General features: G+C 45.9%; 1 protein-coding gene across 5 annotated transcripts; it reads left to right on the top strand.

Annotated features, from left to right (window-relative positions):
• The first annotated feature begins 4,816 nt into the window (after window positions 1-4,816).
• Window positions 4,817-17,238, top strand: C16H19orf12 (chromosome 16 C19orf12 homolog). Of its 5 annotated transcripts, none has more exons than XM_047529782.1 (3): window positions 4,817-4,926; window positions 11,103-11,273; window positions 15,394-17,238. In XM_047529782.1, the coding sequence occupies exons 2-3, from the start codon at window positions 11,114-11,116 to the stop codon at window positions 15,657-15,659; spliced, it is 426 nt and encodes a 141-aa protein (XP_047385738.1). In that variant the 5' UTR covers window positions 4,817-4,926; window positions 11,103-11,113; the 3' UTR covers window positions 15,660-17,238. The 5 variants fall into 5 exon arrangements, with proteins under 5 accessions (XP_047385738.1, XP_047385740.1, XP_047385739.1 ...); XM_047529784.1 differs by lacking the exon at window positions 4,817-4,926 and adding an exon at window positions 5,216-5,554; XM_047529783.1 differs by lacking the exon at window positions 4,817-4,926 and adding an exon at window positions 5,963-6,111.
• Window positions 17,239-17,539: the final 301 nt, after the last annotated feature.

Below are 17,539 nucleotides of genomic sequence, written 5' to 3'. Positions count from 1 at the left end.
AAATGACCAAAGATGTCCTATCACCCCAAAGTCACCCCACTCAGGGCCAGTTCATGGAGGTGAACTGAGCATCATGTACCCGAGGTCCTCCAGCAGGATATCAAAAAGGGGTCCCAGAATGGGGACAGGGGAATAAATGAAGTTGAAATTCTGCCGTAGACAGCAGACCTTAGGGTGACAATGGGGTAAAGTAGGGGTGAAGGTGCAGTCCCTGAGACCCCCACCTCCCAATATAGCTGAGCCTCAAAAGAAGGACTTGAAAATTCTAAGTTGCTGCTCTCTTAGAAGCTCAAACCTTTTTTTTCCTTTCTTTTTCTTTTCTTTTCTTTTCTTTTTTGTACTAGGGATTGAACCCAGGGGTGCTTTCTCCCTGAGCTACATCCCAAGCCCCTTTCATTTTTTATTTTGAGACAAGGTCTTGCTAAGTTGCTGAGGCTGGCCTCAAACTGTGATCCTCCTGTCCCAGCCTCCTGAGTAGCTGGGGATTACAGACCTGCACTACCAGGGCCAGGTGGAAGCTCCAAACTTTAAGGGAATGCTTTCCATGCAGGAGGATACTCTGAAAATGTCTCCATATTTACAGTGTGTGTGTGTGTGTGTGTGTTTACTCTTCTCAGCCTCCCTGCCTTCTGAAGGCACTCTGCACCCAGGGTAAATCCACTCACCCACCATGCCTGCAGGATTTCCTCCCAGTTCTTCTCAGAGCTTGTGTTCTGAGAAGAACAGAGACTGAGAGGTCAAGAGGCCTGGAGTTTTGTGCTGATTCTGGCACAACCCTTCCTCTATTTTCTGGGAAGCCTAAGACATCATCCCGAAACTGGGGAGCCCTGTGACTCTGTGATAGGGGATCCTGGTTTTCTCAGGAACTAAGACTTGTCTCGATGTCAGCAGTTCCTGAACCTAAGCCCGAGAGTGTGTTTTACCGGGAGCATGTGGAAATGATAGCTCAACTCGGAGGTAGAGTCCAAGAATGCTGTACTTCTGTGTGAAGATATTCCAGGACTTTTCAGTCCTCACTCACGTCCTTCCAGGTCCTAAAGCTGGGCCTGATATCCATGATGTGAAGATTTCCCTTCCCCAGAGGTACTATCTTCTTAGATACTAAGATTATTGCCACCCAAATCAGAGAACACACTTCCCAATCCCAGGTGGACCTTCTCTAGCTGCTGGGTTGAGGGACCTGTGATTTAACCAAGAAATTCCCCCAGCCTCCACTATTCTCCACGTTGGGACTACCATCTGAAACAGGATATCACCTAACCTGAATGGACCTTGCAACCTCTCTCTTGCCACTATCACTAGCAATATTTATTCCTTCTCAAAATATGGTTTTTCAGCTTAATTTAATACAAAGAATGTAGGGATCTCTTCTCTTCAGCAATACTTTTTAAAAATTATGCAGATATATTCAATCCAGGTGAATTTTTTAAAAACTGTGTGTACCACAGGCTAATAAGTGAAAAATACCAGGGGTGACTTCTTAGTTGTCTACCAGAGCAAAATAAAACATTCTGCCATTGTACAAAATCTCAGACCTAAGTTATTAAAAAAAAAAATTCCAGAGTAAAGCTACTTAGGAGAAAGAATTCTATCCTATGAGCAATTTGAAATAAAAACTTAAGAATCATAATAGTGACTCTACCGTAATTTTCTGTAATAAAACATCTATTATAACAGATATGGCAATACAATAAAAGTCCTATTGTTCCAGAAACTGTATTATAACCGAAACAGGATAATTATAGAAATACTTGCGTGAGAATTGCATGTTCAACAGAACCATTGAAACTCATTCTTCTCAGGCTGAAAATAAGTCTTCTGAGTACAGAAGAACTCTTCGGCGAGGGTTGAAATGGAAAACACGGTGGATTTTTTTTTTTAAATCATTTATAGCAATGTAACCCTTCAGGACTAGCTGTAGCATGTTTCCCAGAGCCTAGCTAGCATTCAGTTCTGTACTTTATTTAGAATATTAAAATCTATAAGTAGATTTTGAAGTAAGGCATCTCTGTACATTCTTTCAATAGGCAGATTTCAGGGTGATTCTCAGCTCTATCAGGTTCATCTGTAAGTTCTAACTTAGAATTCCTAGATTTACAGTTGATGCTGGGAATGTTTTGCAAGAGCCCAGTTGTATGTTGAAGCCATTGATAGTATTGACAGCTTTGTAATGTGCAAAGCACATGCCTCTTTTCTTCATGTGGTCTTCACAATAACCCCAGGTTGTTGAGATCTGGGATTCTCATCCTCATTGAGCAGTTAAAGAAATTGAGGATTATTTGGTTGGGAGCAAGGCCTGGGGATTTGTCTGGAAGCTGGGTTTGCACTGTGAGCACACTGTTTCCACTTAGCTTGTCTTTTTTTTTTTTTTTTTTTTTTAATGTGACTTTGGGGGAACTGATGAGAATGAAAGAGAAGTAAGGAGCCAGAAGACCTGTGAGTCATTACTTGTCACTGCTACTGATATATAAATATATATATTTTTTACTGCTACTGATTTTAATGTCCCATTCTGGGTAAGTTGGCACTTCAAAGGTTGGGGACCTGGAAGAAATTCACAGAGTGATAATGGTGGCTGAGGGACTAATAGAGTGCACCAGGAGAAAAATAATAATAGTAGTAATAATAATGACACTGATGATAACACACACTCTGCTCTACAGCAAATATGGCAAGTGGTGCTAAGTGGTGACTAAAGGGACATGATAACTGTCTACAAATATTTGAGGGATATAAACACCAAGGAAGAAAATGAATTAATTATTTAGAAGTACGGTGGTGATGCCTGAGACAAGATCATTACCAGTCCCCAAACCACCTTGTCCCCCCACGAGGACATAATTTCAGAATTAAGCTCTCCCAAGAGTAAAGGCAGGTGGTTAGATGGTTCCTCTGTACATAATGATCTTTACATAGGCCTTGCCTGATGATATTACTTTTATTGTGCCACAGAGTGAACATGTATGTACCGAACACATGCTCAGGTTATAAAAGTCATAGCTGGTACTTGTTTACTATAGAGTGTTAAGGGTCAAATTGCATCATCTAAAAAATGTATTTAGTCCTAACCCTGTCACTATGAATGTGACCATAATTGAAAATAGAATCTTTGAAGGTCTAATCAAGTAAAAATGAGGTTATTAGGGTGGGCTCTTATTATGATATGATTCATGTCCTTATAAGAAGAGGGGAATTTGGACATAGACACAAACACCCAGGGAAAATGCCATGTGGCAACAGAGAGAGAGAACACCAAGGATTGACTGCACCACCAAAAGCTAGGAAGAGGCAGGAAAAGAATCTTCTCTATAGGTTTCATAGGAAGTGTCTTAGTCTATTCTGGCTGCTATAACAAAATACAAACAATGGAAATTGATTTCTCATAGTTTTGGAGGCTGGGAAATCCAATATCAGGGAGCCAAGAGAGTTCCAAGTTTTGAGGCGACACCAACATTCAATCTGTGGCAGGGTACCTGGTTCTGTTGACACCTTCATTTTAGATTTCCAACTTCCAGTACTGTGAGACAATAAATTTCAGCTTTAAGCCACCAAGTTGTGGTATTTTGTTTCAGCAGCCTGAGTAAATTAATATGCTTGGTGTGTGCCTATCAGTGTGCAAATGATGTGCATCCTGGGGTTACCTACAGGAGCAGGGGAGACTTCCCCAATGTTCAGGACTTAGGAATAGTGTCCTGGGCCCAGCATGTGAGGGTGTACCTTCTGATCCAGTTGTGGGTGCCTTGGGGAAAATGACCAAGAGGCTGGGTCAAGATTCCTGACAATCCATAAACACTAAATTAACTATGGTGCCTCCTCCAAAGAAATTTAAAATAAAAGGAACACTGACCACAAAATTTAGCTTTCAAAATGACACTGAGTCATGCTAATATTAAGAAGCTACGGGGTTTGTGGGTGTGGCTGGCTCACCCAGCACTGGTTCTGGTGGCTTTATTCTGAAAGATCCATGTAAGTTAGGAGTGGGTGCACTCAGCCTCTGGAAAGAGTGCAGGGTGGAGCACTGTCTTGAGGTGTCCCCTCTGAGTTCCCTCTGCTAGCTGTGTGTGTACCATGTAGCATCTTGGGGGATTCTTGGTCCCACTGGGGACAGTGTGCTTTGTCAGGGTGGAATTAAATTTCTGGCACATATTTGGGACTTTGGAGAAAGCTGTTCATTTTCATACCCCATCGTGCAAACAAGAATAACCTAGATTCCTACACATTACCTTCTTTAATCTTCAGAACACCACCATGAGTTGGGCATTATTGTTATTGTCATTTCCCAAAAGAGGAAATGGAGGCACAGGGATACAGTCATTGTGAGCATCATGAAGGCGTTAGCTGTATGCTAAAACTCTGTAATGGAGACTCCACTGTATGCCTAATTCACAGGACCCATTTTTCAGAGACCCCAGGGGCCATTAAGAGGAAGTGGCACTGCGTGACACTGCTGCGCTCCATGATTTCATTCATGGCACAATGACGGTCCCAGGCTGTCGACAGGTTGAAGATTTGCATGAACTTACAGATTACAGTGTCTTCAACTTTGAGGCTTCCTTCCCTCCTGGCATCTTTCCTTGCTCCTGGTACTCCCCAGCTCAGGTTAGTCACAGGCTGGGCCAGTTCTTTAATCTGCCGCCAGAGGGAGCTGCCGGCAGAGAAACAGGAGCGCCTCACCCAGGCCCAAAGCAGGAGACACTGTGCAAGTTGTTCTATTCTTAACCTCAGTTCACTTGTCAAAGTCACCCAAACCCACGCAAAGCTCCTATCAGGAACGGATGGAATTATTTCACTCCAGCCAGGGGAAGCTTGATATTAAGTGCTTTGGATTCTTTCTTACAAGGGCACGGAAAAGAACACGAGTAGAAATTGACCATGGCAGTGGGAAAAGTTTCATTCTCTGGGTACGCACAGCACCCTGGACAGCAGGGTAGAGTGCTGGTCATATGTAGGGGTTTGGAGTTACTTGAATCCAGGTTGGAATCTACACCTGACACTTCTTAACTGGGGCCTTGGGTAGCCCAATAGCTCTTGCTCAGCTTCTCCCTACCCTAATATGGCATTGGTAACTGTCTTTTTGGCAGGGTTGCAATCAGGGTTAAGTGCAAGGTCCTTGGAAATCCTCCAGGAAGGTTTGAGATGGTTCACCGCCAACCCTAGGGTGTCTAGGGGAAAGGGTCGGGGGACTTCTCTCTTAAGTATTATTCCTCCCCCTCTGTTACCCCGCCCCCTCTTGCCCTTTGCTTCCTCTCAAGAGGTTGTCCAATTCAGCTTTGCCCTAGAAGTGGGATCCGCCTCTACCCCTGGACCTCTGGAAGCAAAGCCAGCACGTCTCCTTTTCAGACCTGGAGACCACCAGCTGTTATCTGACTGGCCTATACATTCACCAAATAAAAATTTAGCACTTTTAACCTCGAGATGTCCCGTGCCCTCTCCTAACCCGAGACGGAGTGGACTGAGACCCTGAGCGAATTGCCAGGCGGAGCAGAGATCTTCCAGGAGAACCTTCTAGGCTTGAGGAAGATCTAAGGGCACCCGGATCTGAAACGTGTGCGAGGTAGGGCGGAAGGACAGAGGGTGGATGTGAAGTAGCACCGCCTTAAGGGACCGGGGACTCATCTCCAGATGCCTCTCCCGGTTGGGTCCACTGGTGTCGGTGGATGGGGTGGACCGCCGAGAGAGGGGTAGGAGTGGATATCCGGCGGCGCCCGCAGGATCCTTCCCCAGACTGGGCCCAGCTCTGGGGCTCAGACCCGCAGCAACCCGGCCCGTGTCAACCCGGAAGGCCCCGCGGATCCGGAAGGCGGGAGGGCGGGGCCTGCGCGCGGGGCCGCCGCCGCCGCTGCCGCCGAGGCCTGCGGAAGCCTCTGGCGAGCGCGCTGGAGCCGGAGCCGGAGCCGGAGCCGGAGCCGGAGCTGGGCGGGGGCCGGGCGGGGGCCGGGCGGGGGCCGGGCGGGGGCCGGGCGGGGGCCGGGCGGGGGCCGGGCGGGGCCGGGAGGACGACACGGGCCCTGCGGCCCTGTGGCCCTGCGCTCCAGCAGGCGTCAGTCCTTCACGGGCACGTAGCGGCCTTTGACCTCAGAGGCGTGCGTGGCAGGCCCGCCTCACCGCCAGGTAAAGGTGCGCCGAGGGCGGGCCGGCCCGGGGATAGGGGTGCGGAGAGGCGAGGCAATGGGGCGCCGCCAGCCCGCTGTGCTGGGTGCCTGGGAGCGCCCTGGGGCCCAGACCTGCGCGAGACCAACCCTCACTGTGTCGGTGCACACTGTTAGCGTATTCACTTTCCATAAAAAGAAACGGAGACACAGAGAGGCTATATAATACAAGTAAGCAGCACAGCTGGGATTAGAACCCTGACAACTTAGGCCCGGGGCGTTGGCTCCGGGTCCCGCGCCCTCCCCCGCAGGAACTCCGACGTGCATGGATGTGGATGGGTGCAACATAGGAAGAGCGCGCGCATGGGTGTGGGTAGATATAATCCAGGCAGGGTGTGCGCATGGGTATGGGTGGGTGTGGGTGAATGTGACAGACTGAGCGTGCAAGTGGGCATGGGTAGCCATGGTTGTCAGAGCGTTCGCGTGGGTATGAATGGGTGTGATGTAGGCCAAGTGTGCACATGGGTATGGGTCTGTGTAATGCAGGCAGAGCGTGTGCGTGGATATGGATAGGTGTGATGTCGCGTGCGCATGGGTATGGATGGATATGACGCAGGCAGAGTGTGCGTGTGGGCATGGTGGGTGTTACATAGGCAGAATGGAATCTCAGCTGCACAGTGTTGCAGACCAGCACCCCAGGTCTTGCTCTATGGAAAGAGGATTTGGATGCGTGTTTAGAGGTGATCAGAAAGGGGTGTCAGTGGTTTAGGAAGAGTGATTAGTTTTGTTGGCAACAGTTAACTTTTTTGAAAAGAAATAGGGATACTTTTGAGAGGTTATAAAGTGAACGATTTATCCACCAAGTAGGAAGATAAGGTGAGTGCCTCTGGCAGGGTCTGACAGGAGGCCAGTGCCCTGCCCAGTGTGTGTGTGTGGTGTGGGGATGTCAGTTCCTGCTCAACCTTGGACTCCATTGCTACACAGAAAGGCAGGTTCAATGTGGCCTGGCCTTTTGATTTTTCAAGAGAACAAGGTATTCCAGGGTATATCTGAAATCTTATTTTTAGGTATTGGCAATTAATTAATTAAAATAAAAAAACTCAGTGGGCTAATCCAACAATGTTTGTCGGTGACCTTTACACTGGGGCATAGAAAGGTGGTAAGACAAAGTTTACAAGAGCCAGTGTGCATGGTGGAGTTCTGTAAAATTCCCTAAGAACTAAAATGTGCTGAAGATTCCGAGTGAGCAAGATCATTAGTCTGACTCTTAAGAGGCTGCCCTTTTTAAATTTGTGTACGTGTGTGTATGTGTGTGTGTGTGTGTGTGTGTGTGTGTGTATCAAACCCAGGCAAGGCAAGGCAAAGCGTTGCACATCTTATCTAACATTTTTTAAAGAACAGGATACGTGGAGGTCTGTGTTTCCTCTGAAGCTTTTCCTTATTTGTCTGTCACAATCTGGTGGAACTCAGAAAAAGAGACTGTTGTCCAAGGAGTGGGCTTATCTCTATCTCTTTGTTCCTTCCAGAACCCTGCTGAAATCAGCAGACCAGACTGGGTACTTGCAAGAAGCTGGGCTTCAGTGGGCATTTGTCTTTCCTGTGGCTGGCAGATGGGCTTCCCATGACCAGGGCCTGTTTTAAGGACAAATCAGATTCTGAAATAGGTGTGATATGGGGGAAGGCTTGCTCCCGTGAGGTGTTCCTCCTGACACCTCCCTCCTCTCTCTCTCTGTCATTTGCAGACAAAGACAGTGTTGGGATGACAGAGGGAGTAGCAAGATAGGCCTCCCTCTTAATCTGGCAAGCCTGAAGATTTCAGGAAACTGCTTTTTAGTACAGGCTCAGGAGATGAGGTCACAGAACTTTCTTCCACAACAAGAGTCTGTTGATGGTCTAACTTCTGAAATGATTCTTGCAAGAAGTTTAAACCAGCTTTCCTTGGATTGGGGCACCCTCAAAGCTACCTTTGCCTGTGGTGCAGAACTACTGAAACCCCGGCTAGAGTGGGGCCCCTTCCTCCACCAGCTGTCTAATGCCATGACACCTGCTGGCCCTCCCTTTTTGCAGAGCCCTAGGCTTGTACCTTGATGCTGGCCTGGTGGAGGTTGGAAGTAGCATTTGCAAAATGATGTCTCATTAGCCCTGTGGGTTTTGACTTAGAGTCATTCATAGGAGGTCTAAATTGTACCCACAGTTGAGTGGGTATAATAGACTTGCTTCATTTGCAGTTTCACTTTCTACAGTTTCAGTTACCTGCAGTCAAATATTAAATGAAAAATTCCAGAAATAAACAATCCATGAACTTAAAAATGTTCATAAGTTTTAAATCATGTACCATTCTGAGTAGTTTGATAAAATCTTATTCCATCTTTCCTGGGATGTAAATCATCCCTTTGTCCAGCATATCCACACTGCATATGCTACCCACCCATTAGGCACTTAGTAACTATTGTGTCATATATTCAGGTGACCCTTATTTTCCTTAATAATGGTCCAAGAGCTCAAGAATAGTGATGCAAAGGAGACATCAGGGCATAAATCATAAAAAGGATAGATAATATTAACAATATTAGATTATATTAGATTATATATAGATTATATTAACAATATTGCTGAGCATATAGGAAAAAATCAAACAAAAGTGTGGTTTTATCCACACTTTCAGATATTCACTGGGGGTGTTAGAATGTATCTCTCATGGATAAGGGGAAACAATTGTATGTATCTGTTTTCTGTGTTTTTTTTACATGTATTTTCTTATTGTACAGAAACTGTTTTGAAAGAGTTGGTCCATAATTCTGCAAAAACCTGTATTAGGAGCGGTACCTGGACACTGGTGTGGATGGCAGCCTTGTAGACCGAGAAAGGGAGGGCCCAGGGGCCTCAGGCCTCTGGGAACAGAGGTTCCCCACAGTCTTTAGGGGACTTTCGTGAAACCTGGGCTATGCCTCCCTTTTCCCAGTATAATTGACAGATTAAAAAGCCGAGTATAAACAAGAGCTAAGCTAGAAGGTGATTAGATATTTTACAGTAGGCTTTTTAGCTTTTTGAAAGGTTTTACCATAAAATTGATTTCTTTGGTTATCTTAATATACATTTGAGTAAAACTCATTTTGTTGAACTGCATTGCTTTTTCAGGACCATGACCATTGGGTAAGTCAGTGGCTTCTGACTCCCAATTTCCCCCATCTCCCAATTTCTGGGTGACTTCTGCCATGTTCAGTTCCTTCCCTGTGATAATGTGGTTTTATTGTTATTACATTTGTGCGAGGACAAGTCCTGACCACTAGAAGAGCAATAGGGGTTCTCTTCCAAGGAGCAGGAAGAGGAAGCATTGACGACTTTCAATCTGTCTGGAAACACAGGGACTGGGGCAGGGCCTGGAAGCCAGGAGGACACAGAGAAGTTAGAGCAGGGACAGGAATACCTGAGTTCTTCTCTGCCTCTCAGAGCCCACGTGGCCAAAAAGACTCATCTGGAGGACACCTGTTAGCAACTTCTGAATTCAAGGACTGAGTAACATCCTGGGTCATTCTCTCCTAGAGTGCTGTTGCCCCAGATAAGGTCCAAAGTCCACCTGGGCTGGCATTTAATAAGACCTTAAGTGCTTCCTATGCACTTGTGTGGGAGTCATCACCTGAAGTATATCAAAAGGAAAAAGAAAAATTTACAGTGGCCAGAGCACAGCATACGTCTTGTCCCTCCTGGAAGGGCAGAGAAGTTCTGAAAACCTGCCTTTGTAGTAAGATGGTAGATCCATGGATTCATTCCAAGGGCTGAAAATTCTCTTCCAGAAGCAGGAGGACAATTCATTAGAGACTTCTGGTTCTGGATTACCCCTGGGTCAGAAAGAGCTCCTGTAGGTAAAAGCTACTGAGCCAAGACTTTGCTCCAAGAGTTCTTGGTCAACTTCCTGTAGCAACTGTTTCAGTATTTTAGCTTGTAATGAGTAGGGAAGCGTGACAAGAAGGAAAGTGCTGATGGAGTCTTGAGATCAGCCAAAGCTCGAGGGAGAAGCACCAACTCTGCTGCTCTGCTGCCAGAAGACCTAGTAGTGCTGGACTCTTCATTCCTGCCCTTCCCTGGATGTGACAGAGCTCACCCTGTCCTTGGCTACACCTCTGCCTATCATTTCCCTGCTAGCATATAAGTTTCCAGACCTCAGAGAATTGCTCTAAAGTTCCATCAGTCCTTTTTTCTGTTTACATTGCAACCCCCTAGAATTCTTTGATTTATTTTGTTCTCTGGTTGCTTCATCTTACGACTTCATTTTGCCCTTGCTTTTTATGTCCCATGAGTGGAACTCTGTGGCCTTTGAAGACTAGTTGATTAAGGAAGCCAGGGTTGTGTATTGGTAAGACGTTTTGTGCCATCACATTGAGAGCCTGCAGTGTTCCATGCTCATTCTGGTCACTTTGTATCCATCCTACTTGTACCTTACAAGTGTCCAGCATGTAAGTGGCTTATCTCCATCTTAAAGTGAGGTATCTGACACTCTGCTGCAGGTCACACAGCAGGCAAATGCCAGTGTGATCCCAGAGTTCCATCCTTGCCCCTTCTCTGCTTTGGCACTAACTTGGATGCCCTGTCACATAAAGAGAACATGAGGCTTGGACTTTCTGCTCTCTGCCAGGCTTTGTGTGTTGAGGATTGCCTGAGCCAGTTGAAAGGCCGCTGATGCAACAGAGGTCAGACGTGCCTCCCTTGTGATAAACTGGTGGAACATGTGGCTGGGGTTGCTTCTTAATCCCTCATAAATCAGAAGTTAATCAGAGGGCAAAGAAGACCTTTCATCCATTCTTCTGTTTCTGTTTGCTTATTAACTAACTGCTGCCCTGCTTCTCTGTGACAAAGTCCTTTTCACATGATGGGATTCAGTCTGTCATACATGCAACCAACCTGCAATCTCTCCAGAAAATGGGGACACACTTCCTTAAGAGTCTTGGAAGAGTAACGTTTGGGTGGAAATTCTCTTATATCCACTAAAACTCTCCCTTTTGATTTCCCCTCTAGAATCTCCCAAGATGCCCATCGTGGTGGCAGACATCATGAAGCTATTGTGCTCTATCTCTGAGGAAAGGAAGATGAAGGCAGCTGTCAAGCACTCTGGGAGGGGCGCCCTCGTCACAGGGGCTGTGGCCTTTGTTGGTGGTTTGGTGGGTGGCCCACCAGGACTAGCTGTTGGTAAGTGTAGGTGTCTCGCAGGGATAGCTAGACTCAGGAGTGTTATAAGAGTCTTTGGAACCACGGGGAGGAATGAATCTCTTAAGAGTGACGCTTCCTGGCCTGTGCAAGGAATTTGTGGAGTTAAGGTTGAGTCAGTGAAATGACCTTTGTGTATCTAATTTGTCCTTTTAGAAACAGAAGCTTCCATGTGAGTTTCTCAGGAATGCAGGTGCTCTTGGCTGTGAGGTCTGTGTCCTTAAGACCTGGAGGAACCATTCCCCCAGTGCCAGCTGCTGACCCTATGAATGTGTCCTAGTCCAAAGCTATTAGATATTATCTTTGGTTGCCCCCTCCCCACATCATTATCATGTCACTTCAGAAGGGAGCCAGGGAGGTAGCTGGGATTTGCTGAGCAGGGGCTGTGTGACCATCTTACACATGCCTACTTGTTCAAAGAGACCTTCACTTTTCCGAAAGCAAAAAGTTCATGGAGCAAAAACAATAAGGCAGGACTTGCTTTAATTTGGGAATCAGTTTCTGGCAATGAGTGAAAGTTTGGCAAATTTTCCCATTGTTCCTTAGAACTGAGATGAAGTTAGTTCTTTTGGATTAAGGGAATGTATTAGTTAGCTTTGACCAAAATACTTAACAAGAACAACTTAGAGAAAGAAGTTTGTTTTGACTCATAGTTTCAGAGGTTCAGTTCATGGTGGATGGACTCCATTGCTCTGGGCCCTAGGTGAGGCAGAACATCATGGTGGAAGGAGTGGTGGAGAAATGCTACTCCACTCATGGCAGCCAAGCACCTAGAGGTCAGGGGAGGCCTGGCGGGGGTTGCACAGGGAAAATGCACCCTTCCAAGACATGCCCCCAGGGACCCACCTCCTCCAGTCATGCCCCATCTGCCTATAGTTACTATCCAATTAGTCCATTCAAACTAGGAATGACTAAATTTTAGTTCTCATAATCTAATTTCACTTTTTAATATTCCTACATTATATATACAGGAGCTTTTGGAGAATACCTCATATCCAAATCATAACTGGGCAAGAAGAATTCCTGTGTTCAGGCCACAGAAGTTCTGTCTGACTCAGGGTTGTGGCCCAAACCATAGGCTAGGATGGAGGCAGAAACTTGGCCACCATCCAGATGAATTGAGAAGAGCCAGATAAGGCCTCCCTCAAGGTGGCTTCTAATGGACCCTGAAGCATACTTTAAATGGTGTTCTCATGACAGCTTGGCACCTGCTGTATCGGACTTCAGAGATATTTATGGAATGCCTGCTCTGTGCTGGGCAGCCTTGCTGGGGAGCCAGGGGCTTCAGAGAGCTCACAGCCCAGTGGAAAACCCTTGTACATGACTTGCAGTCTTCCAGTGCACGTAGGCTGGAGAGAGACCACTTTTTCTGCTGAGGTTGGCTTCTGTTTCTCAGCTCACTGGCAAGGCTTCCTGTTCCCTTTTTTCCTTCAGTAGTAGGATTGACATTCAAGGACATTTCATTAAGCTAAAGCTACACTGGGGAGAAAAATAAGCATGTGGGTGGCCCCAGACCTTTCCAGTATATATTTCTCTTTCCAAATTCTGTGGATTTGCAAGTCCTGACTTCAACTTCTTGCTATCCAGGAAGGAAGAACCAAGGGAAGAGACAAGGCCACTTCCTTCTTCCTCAGTGATATTCTAAATCTTTGTCCCCAACCCTATCTAAGTGCTCAAGGCAGGCCTTACTGAGATAATTTTATCATATAGCTATGCCCAGTTGCCATTTTGGGAACACATATTTTATTCAGATTGAGTAAAAGCTAGTGGAGAACAGGATGTCTGTAGGGAGAACACAGGGGATTTGCTACTTCCAGCCCCTGGTCATGGGTGGAAGCATCATTTTACCCAGAAAACAAAGGAATTTTCTCTTCTCCAAAGAGCTAGTAATTTGCTGGTCGATATTCCTGGCGACTTTTTGCATTAAGTGCTGCTCTAAATCAAATATTGATGTTCTCATAAAGGTTTAGTGCAGATGAGTGCAACTCTTGTCGGCTCTAAGCATTTCACTGGTGTCATGGGGAAAAGTTCAGTAAAACTTGTAAATTAGCTGGTTCTCCCTCCCCAGAATGCTCCTTTTCTTTGAAGAGGAGGTGAACCTGACCAGGGCCAGTATTCAGCTTCCAGGATATGAGGCTGGCTTTGGTCTCTGTACCAGAGGGGCCGATTGCTCCAGGTACTTCCCTGCTCGGCTTCAGGAGACACAGGTTTTGCTACCTGTCTTTTCCACTCATCCTGCGAACAGGTTATCTTCTGGCCCAGGTTTTTGTTTTTTGTTTTTGTTTCCTCCCCAAACATTTCACTTTGCAAAAATATTAGAATTACAGAGAAATTGCAAAGGTTATGTAGAGAATTCCCACACATTCTTCACCCTGTTTCAGTTTCTTTCCAGTGTTAACATGTGTGGTACACTGATCCATTATTGTTAAGTATTTCAAAACTTGATTTATATTTCTTACAGTAATGGCTTTGTTTTGCTCCAGGATCCAGTCCAGGATGCCACATTGCACTTAATGATCCTATTTTCCTTTATCTCTTCTGGTCTGTGACAATTTCTTAGGTGTTCCTTGTTTTTCATGACCTTGTTAGTTTTGAAGGATATTGAGCAGGTATTTAAGTTTGTTAGTTTAGTTTTGTCTAATGTGTTTCTCATGAAGACTGGAGTGATGGGTCTTTGGAAAGAATACTCAGAGGTATAGTTTCCTTCTCTTGCATCATTTCAGGGAGTATATGACATCTCTGGTGAGGGTGACCTTGATCATTTGGTTAAGGTCCCACATGCTGGGGTTTTCCACTGTAAAAGAGAAACTGTTTGTTTCTCTTTCTATATTCTTTAGGAGTGAGTCACTAAGTCCAGCCAGGCTGCATCTTTAAATATCTGATTGCTGATATTTAAAAATTGTGAGATGTTTTAAAGGCATAAATCTGGTATTCCACATGACAGCATTTGGCTGGCATGGGGTAGCAGCTGTTCCTTGAGACTGGGACCCAGGTCCCAGGTTTCCACAGGCCCACTCCTTTTGATCATCCACCTGACCCCTGAAGGTACTTGAATTTGAGGCCCCTGACATAGTGTACTTTCCCCCACCCTGTACCATCCTTCACATAACCTGGTTAGGTGGAACTTTCCATTATACAAAACCATCAAATCTCAAAATAGCATGCCTTAGCATTGACAATAAATTTCCATTTTTTTAAAAAGTTTTGTAGTTGTAGATGAACAGTATGCTTTTATTCTAAATATTTATTTTTATGCGGTGCTAAGGATTGAACCCAGTGCCTCATACATGCTAGGCAAGCACTCTGCCACTGAGCTACAGCTCCAGCCTCATAAATTTCCATTTAAGAATAATGTTTGGGTTGGGGATGTGGCTTAGTGGTAGAATGCTTGCCTCACATGCCCAAGGTCCTGAGTTTGATCCCCAGCACCACAAAATAACAATAATAACAACAACAATAAGAATAATGTTCATGCCCTTGTTGGGTAGCAGAAAGAGAAACAATAAACTAAATTCAGTTTGTTATTTGTCATCATACAACTGTAGAGGTGGTGTGAAAAACATTGCTTTAAGAGAAGAGAAACTTCTCATCTGTCTCCAGTTTCCTTTAGCCACACAAGTTCTCTGGAAATTTCCTGAATTCAAGGGCAAGGAGTGTAACAGCCACCCTACTGGAAGAAACTTGGCCTTGCCACAGAGATGGTTTTCCTCTAAAAATGCATTTGCTTCTCAGCCATTGCCTTTGTGATGGGGGAGAGATTTTTATGGAAGCGTGGGTGGGGTGAGGGGGGCGCTTCTTCAGCTCATGAGGAGGGTTTTAGTTAGCACAGTTCTGGGGGAAACGGTTATGCTTCATTCTGTACCCATGAGTACGGAGCTTAGGGATGGGCATATTTGGGTGTCAATTATCTGGGCAAAATGGACCGAAGACCACATAAACCTTTGCCCTCCACACTGCCTGGTGGAACTGGCATGAAGCTGAGCTCATTCTGACCACTCAGGAATGTGCCACCCATCATGACCGTAGACATGCTCTCAGCAAGGACCTAAGGCCATTGTTGATGAATAGGGCCCAACTAATGAAACCCTTCCTTGTTTTCTAGGGGGGGCTGTTGGAGGTCTATTAGGTGCCTGGATGACGAGTGGACAGTTTAAGCCAATTCCACAGATCTTAATAGAGCTGCCTCCCGCTGAGCAGCAGAAGCTCTTTAATGAAGCCACTGCCATTGTCAGGCACTTGGATTGGACAGACGCTGTGCAACTGACTACTCTGGTTATGGGCAGTGAGGCCCTGAAGCAGCAGCTAATGGCGCTGCTGGTGAACTATGTCACCAAAGAGCTGCGGGCTGAAATTCAGTACGATGACTAGGCTGCTCCTCCTAGGAAGTGGAGGTTATGCTTCAATGACTCTGTGACTCTCCAAAGGTAACTGAGGAGTCTGGGGGAAGCCCAGTGAATCCCCCTGAGAAGTCTGCACATCATCAGTGAATTACCTCACACTGGAGTGGAGGGTCCTGCTGCATAGGCCACCACCGTACCAGTCATGGCCAGCAGTTATTTATGAAGAAGTCGTGTTTCACGCTCATGTGTGTTGATGTGCACTGGCAGCACTTCTTAACTGTGAAACTGGAGCAAGCAAAGGCTTAGCACTGCAGGCCTCGGCTTTCGGGAGTCTGGAAGAGGTTATTGTGTTCAGCTAATTTGCTAAGTATACTTCCTTCTCCTCATCTTGTGAAAATGGCTTCTCTTCCAGATGCCTGTTGCAGGACTGGGCCCAGGATTCAGGGTCTCACTCAGAGCTGGTCTATGCCACAGTCATGTTTACCTCATGGGTACACCCCTTTCTGCCTAGTGACTTCTCAGTGGCCTCATAGGGGCGGCTGGTGTTGAGTGAAGCCTCAAATGCCAAGCAGGCGTTCTCCCACTAGCTGCACACCTCGCTCTCCTCTCCCTAGGATCTTGTTTCCCATCTGAAAACTTATGGTAGTTCTCGAGTTAAGCATTTTAAGTGAAATATATTCAGTACAAAGTATTGCTCTGAGATAGTGGGCTCCTAACTCATCTGTAACCAATGTTCCCACCCTAAAGATTCCCCTAATATTGTATTCACTTTTCCTTCAGAAATACTTGACAAATTACAGTGAATTTTTTTTTCTGAAAAGTCATTTTCCTTTGCATTTTGTATAAAGCATCACTAGCATTTGAAAGCTTATACCTGGAACAAAAGTGAAGGTTTCGGATTTTGAAGGATGAAAGAAAGCTCCCCCAGTTTGGATGCCTGAGGCTAGCCTTCCCAGCCAGCTTTGGCCCCAGCATGTGCTGCCAGTGTGCATGCATATCCCCAGCCTCCTCTAGCAACCTCAGAATGTCCCTTCTGTGCTCAGGCCGTGGGGGTAGGGCAGTGGTGGCATGGGGCTTTCTCCATGCACTAAGCACAGGCTCCCTGGGCTGCAGTGGAAGCCACTTCTGCTGAAGGCAAGTTTAGAGGAGAGCTTGGTATCTCAGAACCTTGGTGTGTGTAAAGTAAACTTCAGGGTGAATTATAACCCATGAGATAAAGGATGGCGCCTTTATCTCAGAGAACTTGCTCTTCAGTTGGCCTTCTAGCCCAAACCAAGTGCCCAGGTACAGGCCATACTCCTGGAGTGAATGAAGCCACTTTGATCCTTTGTATCTTTCTTGAGTTGAAGAGGGAACAGGACAGGAGTTTTCTGTCTGTAAAAACTCAGTGTGACCCTTCTTATTGATCTAACCATTTCTGTCCTCCAGATAAATAAGTCTCTCATATGGTCTCTTGAACTGAAAATGTAAAACAGGGAATCCCCAAGCTCTCATTTTTGATAGCTTTAGTGGGCTCTAAAGTTGCCCTCTTTTTGGTGTAAAGGTGTAGACATTGATTTAGAGATGTATGAGAATGAAACCAGAATAAAGATTTTTTTGGTTCATTGCTTCAGAGTTCAAGTATGCTTTTTCTATTTAAACAACATGCCAAATTCTGCAATTGCTTATCAATGATCCTCCTGGAAAAATCAGAACTGTAATAGACTTTCCTTTGTTGGGCGTTTGGGTCTTGCCAATTTATACTCCTATATGGGGTCCCACTCTATGCCAGGCCCAGGGGGACACAGGCGGTCCCAGCTCAGATACCCAAGGTCCACTGGAGCTCCTCCCCTCACCTGCGCACCTCTACCTTTGGGAAAAAAACCAGGGAGGTGATGTTTCTAACTCCTGACCAGGTCGGGGTCTGAT

Source organism: Sciurus carolinensis, chromosome 16, assembly GCF_902686445.1.
Source record: "Sciurus carolinensis chromosome 16, mSciCar1.2, whole genome shotgun sequence".
NCBI lineage: Eukaryota > Metazoa > Chordata > Mammalia > Rodentia > Sciuridae > Sciurus > Sciurus carolinensis.
Note: the sequence above shows the minus strand (reverse complement) of the source record. Positions and strands in the feature narration are given on the sequence as shown.

Bases quoted from the DNA above. Each gene is read 5' to 3' on its own strand.
- C16H19orf12 (XM_047529782.1), top strand. From the start codon at position 11,114: ATGCCCATCGTGGTGGCAGACATCATGAAGCTATTGTGCTCTATCTCT. The intron at 11,274-15,393 runs GTAAGTGTAGGT...CTTGTTTTCTAG, and splicing joins CCCACCAGGACTAGCTGTTG to GGGGGGCTGTTGGAGGTCTA.